The 7962-nt window shown below is 42.4% G+C and overlaps 1 protein-coding gene across 3 annotated transcripts in view; it reads right to left on the bottom strand.

The window, feature by feature from the left end:
- DPYSL3 (dihydropyrimidinase like 3) overlaps window positions 1–7962 on the bottom strand; it is a 163892-nt gene that overhangs the window by 37413 nt on the left and 118517 nt on the right. For all 3 annotated transcript variants that reach the window (XM_004696703.2, XM_004696704.2, XM_045284859.1), the window contains exons 2-3: window positions 7206–7294; window positions 753–937 (exon numbers count right to left, since the gene is read on the bottom strand). In XM_004696703.2, the coding sequence (XP_004696760.1) occupies window positions 753–937; window positions 7206–7294 (274 nt within the window). The remainder of the gene's footprint in view (window positions 1–752; window positions 938–7205; window positions 7295–7962) is intronic.

Genomic DNA, 7962 nt, shown 5'->3' with positions numbered 1-7962 from the left:
TTGATGTCTTCTTAAAACCAAAGTTTTAGGAGCCACCCGTGGCCCTATGTAGAACAGAATGAAACCCTGCCTGGTGCGGTGTCACCCTCACACTTGTGCCCAGGCTTGAGCCCATTGCTGCAGCCATTGTGTCCATCCATCTCCCTGAGGGTCTTCTTCTTTTATCTGGCCCTCCACTTGACCATGCACGATGTCCTTCTCCAGGGACTGGTCTCATGATCACCTGTCCAGGGGATGTGAGACAAAGTCTCGCCATCCTTGCCTCCAAGGCAGACGCTGGCGGTCCTTCAAACAGTAGTTTGGCTTAATTAGGAAAACAGGTCTGCCGTGAGCATCTTGCTTTGTTAATAACTATCTACATGGAATCAAAGTGGAGACAGCAACTTGGCAGATTAGGCAGGGACATCAGGGGACAGGAGTTTCTGTTAATAGGGGAGAAGCAACTCAGAGAAGGAGCTAAGCATGGTTGTGTAACTCAAAGGATGCATGGATATAATCCACGTGATTAAACAATACGTTACAACTGCTACGCTGGTGTTAGTTTCACTGTGCATATTCTCAAAAGCAAAATGAATAAAATTTATGAAAATAAAATGACAGCCTTTCAAAGTCTATGGGGCAGTTCTTCTCTGTCATGTAAGGTCACTACGAGTTGGAATCAACTAGACAGCAAACGGCTTACAGGTTGCCATCAGCAAGCACATTAAACACACACTTCCAGGGATGTGCGCGTGTAAAATCTTCGGACTTACTGATCATGGTGGTGCCACCTGCTAAGGCAGCTTTTGTTCCTTGGAAGAAGTCGTCCACTGTGGTCATCCCTTTATATGGCATTTGGAAGTGAGTGTGGACGTCAATGCCTCCTGGGATCACCATCTTCCCATTGGCCTCAATGGTCTTCACTCCTCCAGGGACAATTAGGTTGTCTCCAATTTGCCTGGCGAGGAAGTAAACAACTGGAAGGTTAAGAGAACAACTCCAAGAAAATCACAGTGTGATATAAGAATTTTAAATCTTACAACATATATTCATCAAAGTCATTCACAAGTCTGGTAATCCTTAAAGGCAAGTACATCCATGGAGGATCATCCCTGTGGCACAGTGTGCTGCATGTGGAGCTGCTAATCCAAAGGGTGGAGATTGAATCTGCCTAGAGGTGTCTTGGAAGAAAGGTCTGGCAATCTGCATGTGAAAAATCAACCATCAAAATCCCTAGGAGGCACACACCATCACACTCTGACACACTTGAAGTTGGCATGCTTCGGAGTAAGTGTGGCGGCAGTGGGTATACAAATAGAAAACAATGTTTTATAGATATACAGCAACCTGAGGAGTGGTTGATGGGACCATTTATCTGTTTGGCTTAGTATTCTAACTTTTAAGTTATTTGTTACTCCTTTGATTTGTTTTTTATCCTTTAGGCTTATAGTATAATATGTAGAGAAAGATCTCAAAAATGTAAAATAATGAAATGTTAGAAGAGACAGGAGACCGTGCATCCATGTAAAGAGCAAAGTGGAGACATGGCTGTCCAAGCAATGGGTTCATCGAAGCAAAAGGGAATCTGACTGAGTCCTGTCCCACCTTAGTCTTCCCCTAACCCCCGCCCCATGCAAGGAAAAGGTCAGAGACTCAGTTGTTCCCAAGAACAGCTACTTTTGAGTGGCCAGCATCTCAAGGGGAACCTCAAGTGGAGGTGACGATGACAACCCCCACCACACACAGCTTTGCCCAGGAGGCTGCCGAGCATCCCAGGGAGGACCAGGAGAGAAGACACGACGAAGAGCAAACGAAAGAGTACCCCGAGGGCATAATCACACATGGAAATTGTCGAACAACTCTTTCCTACACAACGATACTTTACAGACAATCCAGAGTGGCTTTTGGCTCACATAGGATTTCACACCCTTACTTAGACACTTAGTTAAACCTTCCCAATACAGTGCCAGGTAGACCTATGATTGCTAAGCCACTGGTGTTTTTACATTACTCTTAAACCTCCCTTGCCTTGTGGGTTAGTTAGTTAGTTAGTTAGTTCTGTGGTAGATTCTCACTTCTGTGCCATAGACCCCAGTTCAATTCTTGGTCGGTGTTAGTTCTGTGGTAGATTCTCACTTCTGTGCCATAGACCCCAGTTCAATTCTTGGCCGGTGTACTTCATGTGCAGCCACCACCCATCTGTCAGTGGAGGCTTGTGTGTTGCTATATGTTTCAGCAGAACTTCCAGACTAAGAAGGGCCAAGATGTGGCTGGTGACCTACTTCCAAAAATGAGCCAGTGAAGACCCTGTGAGTCTCAATGATTCCATTCAAAAACAATCCTGGGGATGGTGCAAGACCAGGCATCATACTGTTTCATGGTGATGGCATTGCTTTGAATTGGGGACTGACTTGATAGCGGTTAAAGAAAATATGTTGTGGATGGATGCACCCCATTGCCAGCGGTGTGCATAGTTTCCCCTGTTCCTCAAAGCTAGCCAGGAAAGGCACAGAGAACTGGGAATAACAAGTCCACTACTGCCCTGCCAAGCTACAAGTTCCGCAATTAAAATAAACCATTCATGACATCTCCAAGTTCAATTTACCACATCACCACTGGGTTCCAGACCCACCACAGTTCACAACACACCGTGACAAAGAAGGCGGCCTCTGACTTGACCCCGTTCTACGTGGCCAGACACTGTCCAGTTCAGTTCCACTCTCGCCGGCTTTCCGCAGAGGAAAATCAGGAACTAAGGGCAGGAAGAATTACATGGGTTCTCTATTTTCCCAAATGACATTGCACGCATGTTCACACCCAATATAACATTGAATCTGCCTTCCCCTTTTTCCTCCACCACTTGAATAAAGGTCACATTCATCCTTGATGGCTCAGCTTCTATCTTCCCTGCTCTGTCAAGTTTCCCCTGACAGCTGAGTCTAATAACTGAGAGCACGGCTGAGCTCTGGGTGCAGGCTAGCTGGATTCACAAGGTGGGCTCTACCATTTACCAGCTGTGGGTCATTGGCCTACATAGTCTTGCCATGCCGCCATTATTTTATTCACAGAATGATAAGACCTCCTCCATAGGATTATTTTCTGGATTAAATGTGTTGCTACTGTTGAGCACATATACACATACACTCACACGAAATCATCAATTATCATATATCGGAATTTAGTAAGTGTCAGCTATTACTATTATTGGCCACTCTCCTTCTCGATAGCCCTCTTCCTCCTGTGACGCTCTCAGCACTTATCATCTGCTTTACTAATGTAATAGTGGATACCAACATTCTAGCTCCTATGTGTGTTTTAAAAGTTACTCAGCTCCCTGAAAAGCCTTGAAACCAGGTAGCACGATGATTTAAGTCCCAATGATATCTAACATAGTATGTGACACAATGCCTCAGGGAGACTTCCCTACACACAGAAACCCAAACAAAACCCACTGCCACCAAGTTGATTCTGACTCATAGAAACTCTGTGGGACACAGCGAACTGACCTTTTGGGTTTCCAAGCTGTAACTGTTTACAAGACCTTTTCAGAGTATTGAAGAGCAAGGCTGTTACTTCGAGATCTAAGTTGCACTGTCTTAAGCCATGGTATTCTCCATTACCTAATATGCATGTGAAGGTTGGATAAGGAACTGAATAAGGTTGGATAAGGATGGATAAGCATGTGAAGGTTGGATAAGGAAAACTGAAGAAGAACGGATGCATTTGAATTTGAATTGTGGTGCTGGAGAGAACTATTGAAAGTACCATGGACTGCCAATAGGACAAACCAGTCTGAGTTGGATGAAGTAAGGCCAGAATGCTCCTTACAGGCAAGGATGGCAAAACTTCATCTTACATAGTTTGGACATATTCTCAGGTGAGGACAGTCCCTGGAGAAGGACATCAGGCTAGAGAAAGTGGAGGGGCAGCAAAGGAGAGGAAGGACGTCAATGGGGTGAAATGACACAGTGGCTGCATCCATGGGCTCAGTAGATGAGCAAGTGTGAAGCTGGCACAGGACAATGCAGTGCTTCCTTCTGCTGTGCATAGGGTCGCTATGGGTTGGTACTAACTTGATGGCACCTAACAACAATAGCTCTTTGCTGAAGTACAAAGCCTCATCTTACTCCTACGGAGGGATTGGTGGATTCAAATTCCAGAACTTGCAGTTAGCAGGCCAATCATAACCCACCTGCATTAAAACAAAACAAAACTCCACGCTATTACAAACAATTATGTAACACATGGAGGACATTGCTTCTGTCTTTCTGCTCTATGATCTAAGGCTGCTTTGGATCAATACAACATTTCAAAACCCCATGAAGATCATGTTTATTCAAACTCTTCCTTTATCAAGGCATACATCTATGGCTAAATTCCATCTATAACACCCTTGGCAAGTTGCCTTCCAGGCTAGTCAAACAAATATGACAAAAAGGATTCATTTTATTCAACTCTGGCAGTGATCGTCTGGCATGTTGTGAATTTAGACTCCAATCCTGCATTAAGGCTCCATAACAAAAAGTTTTGTGATCTTTTAGTGATGCCTGCCATGAACTCTGAAATGGTAAAGGAGCATTAGGTACTAATTTTTTTCCCCATTCCTGAAAAATCTCTAAATTAAGGAATTTGTTATCTTCAAAGACATTTAAATGTTGCTACCTCCAAAGATATGTAAATGTTTAGTAACTGAAAAAATAGATGATCAATTATGGGTTTTATCTTGAAGAAATTATTATTTTGTGTTGGCTAGTTAACCTGGTACTTCCAAAGATCCTGCTTTTAATAGGAAAGAGAGCGATATAAACTGGCAAGGCAACTGAGCGTTGTTTATTCGATGTATATAACTAACATTTTGGCCTTTACCCTTTTCCAAGTTAGTTACCTTCTCTGTGCCTCTTTTCTGTAATCTGAGAAAACAGGGTCATAATAATACTTCATGGGGCTGATGGCCAATTAGGTGAGAGGAGGCAGGTCAGATCTTTAACACAATGCCTGGCACATGCTACCTCTGAGTCAGAGAGACATGATGTGTTACAGTATAGAACTATTCCCTAAAATGTTCTTGCTTATAATGTTTACAGAAATAGTTCAGCAAACTTGGAGGTTCAAGTCCACTCAGAGGCATCTTGAAGGAAAGACTTGGCAATCTACTTTGGAAAAATCCGCCATGTAAAATCCAATGGAGCCCAGTTCCGTTCTAACACACACGTGCCCCATGAGTCTTCTGTGTTGCAATTTGCTCACTCACTGCCATAGAGGCAACGCTGCCTCAGGAAACCTGTGACTGTAACTCTTTATGGGAGTGGCAAACCCAGGGCTCCCTCATAATTGCTAGTGGTTTCAAACTATGGATCGCAGCCCAACACTACACCACCGGGGCTCCTGGGTGGTTTCAAACTGTCAACCTTCCAGTTACTAACTCACTGCCATCAAATTGCCTGGAACTCACATTGAGGCACCATAACCCATTTGTGCTAATGCAAGGCCCACAGTTAAAGGTAGATCTCTGGTGGCTTAGTGGGTTGGGGGCTGTACTTCTAAGCACAAGGTCAGTAGTTCAACATATTGGCTGCTCCTTGGGAGAAATATGAGCCTGTCTGCTTCTGTAAAGATCAAAACTCCAAAAGAGCAGCTCTTCCCTGTCCTATAGGGTCATTATGAGTCAGAATCGATTTGTGTTGAGTGTAGAGAATACTAGGTTAAGTGCTAAAGATAAGGAGATGGACATAACACAGTCCTTACTCTCAAGAAGCCTATCAGTCTTAGAAATGATTATTAAAAGAAGTGTGCTTCGAAACCACATACAAGTCAAAGCCACCCCAGACTTCAGGCCTATTACGAGCGGGCTACAGGAAGTCAGATATAAGCCACATTTTTAAAAATAAGAGATAGTCTATGGCAAAAATCTTTCTCCCATTCGATACAGTTGGATTATTTATGTGTGTGTATGTATGTGTATATATATATTAGAAAGCGGCTAGAGACAGCTAACAGAATAACATGGATATAATCATACAATATCTTATCAGTGGAGTGATATACTTTGCTTGATATGATTATGGTGCTGTGAATTACTTGCCATGACTCTTCTAGCCATAATCTTGGTAACTCCCAACAAATGACCAAGTGGGAGGAACATGCTAAGATGATACATGAGCCTCTGATGAGGTTATTGGTCAGTTCTGTCATCATGGTAGGTATAAAGTCAGTCAATTCAGAATCAATAATGGGAGATCCCACGAACCTCAAGAAAGAAAGCAATAGTAAAGCCCTACACTGAGCCTCCTAAATCTATAAGATAGGGAGCTGGGACACCAGAGAAGTGGCGGAGAAGTGGCAGTGGCAGCACCAATGCCAAGAGCATGAGAAAAAGCAATGGATTTGCAGGGATTTCACTAGCAGAGTGAGTGCCTCCAGGTAGTTAATTGGAGGAGCTAGGTCTGCTGACCCACAGAGCTAGAGCAGAACATCCTTTGTGCTAAGGTTATGGAAGGGTAATGTGCCCCTAATGCATTTATCGGCAGTGATAAAAGACCTTTGTAACCTTTCCCTGAGCTGGAAGATCATGTGGCTAAGAGACAGAGTCCCTGAGTGGTTGCAAAGCATTAAGGTATTAGTCTGCTAACCAAAAAATTTGAGGCTGGAGTCCACTCAGAGGGATTTTGAAGAAAAGATATGCCAATTTGCTTTGGACAACCAGTCATTGAAAATACACAGTTTGACTCTTACACACTTGGGGTAGTCACAAGTCCTCTGTGGTGCTGCAGGGTGGATGCAAAACACCAACCTTTAGATCACCAGTTAAGTGCAAACCACTTATGCCCCCCAATCTCAATGAAAGGTTGACTCAGTGGTAAATGGCTTTATAACTTGTGTATTTTATTTATTTTTTTATTTTCAGAATTCTTGAGGACAGTAACCATGTCTTCCCAACGGATGTCCTTCAATGCAGCTTGTACAAAGGGCCCTCAACATCACTCTGATGATTATATTCTCTGTAACTTTTACAAACCAAGTGTTAGAATTAAGAATGGCTCCCCCTTTTTAGGAATTATGTGCACCCAGACTTAAGGGCTAGAATAAACAGTGATTTTGAAGGAGAACAAGAAATGAGACACAGAAAACCAGCATTGTAGTAAGTCAAAAGGAGCCGGTGTCTTTCTGAGCCTCTAATAAAGAGAAGGAGTATGAAGCAGATAGAGAGAAGGGGTCCAGATACATACTTTATTAAGCCATCTTCCATGTAAATATCAGCATAAAAGGACTGATCATCGTTGACAATTCTGCCTCCCTTGATAAGAAGACGGTCACTCTAGAAAAGAAGGAAAACACAAGTCATTCTCAGAGCCAGGATTTTGGAAAAAGTGATTCACCGAAGCTTTGCACATTTATGGTCTAAAGGTCTACTAGGAACACATTGATTAAATGCAGCTGTGTGCTCAATGCACTCAATATTTGAACCAGTTATATTTGTTGGGAATTCATTCCTTCTTGTTTGTCCCCATCCAACTTATTCTGGAGTTCCCTCTATTGTTTCTGCAACCTACCACGCTTATTGGAAACAGCTACTTGAGAAAATAAGACCTGTGATGATCTTTGTGGATTCAGTAACCACTACATATACATGTGGCAAATTATGTATCAGTATGTAAAACCTTATATAATTTTCTGTTGACTTTCAATGATGAATTTTCCAAAGCAGATCAGAAATACACCAGAACAGGCTTTTATGAGTATTTACAATGAAATAAGGACATACTTAAAGTCACGTTATGCTAAAAGTGAGAAAATGTATACATGGCTTAACACTTGCACACAGTGTGCGGAATACATTAGAATGTATTAGAAAACCAAATATCCATAATTATTCAGTGAAAAGAATATAAAGAATAATGTATATTTTATTTGCCCATGTTCTAAAATATACTTTTATTGTTTTAGCATATGGAAAATAAAGAATTTTTTAAGTTCTAAATTGGA

Source organism: Echinops telfairi, unplaced genomic scaffold (genome assembly GCF_000313985.2).
Source record: "Echinops telfairi isolate 266 unplaced genomic scaffold, ASM31398v2 ScPeMD7_7469;HRSCAF=8507_0, whole genome shotgun sequence".
Taxonomy (NCBI): Eukaryota; Metazoa; Chordata; class Mammalia; order Afrosoricida; family Tenrecidae; genus Echinops; species Echinops telfairi.
Note: the sequence above shows the minus strand (reverse complement) of the source record. Positions and strands in the feature narration are given on the sequence as shown.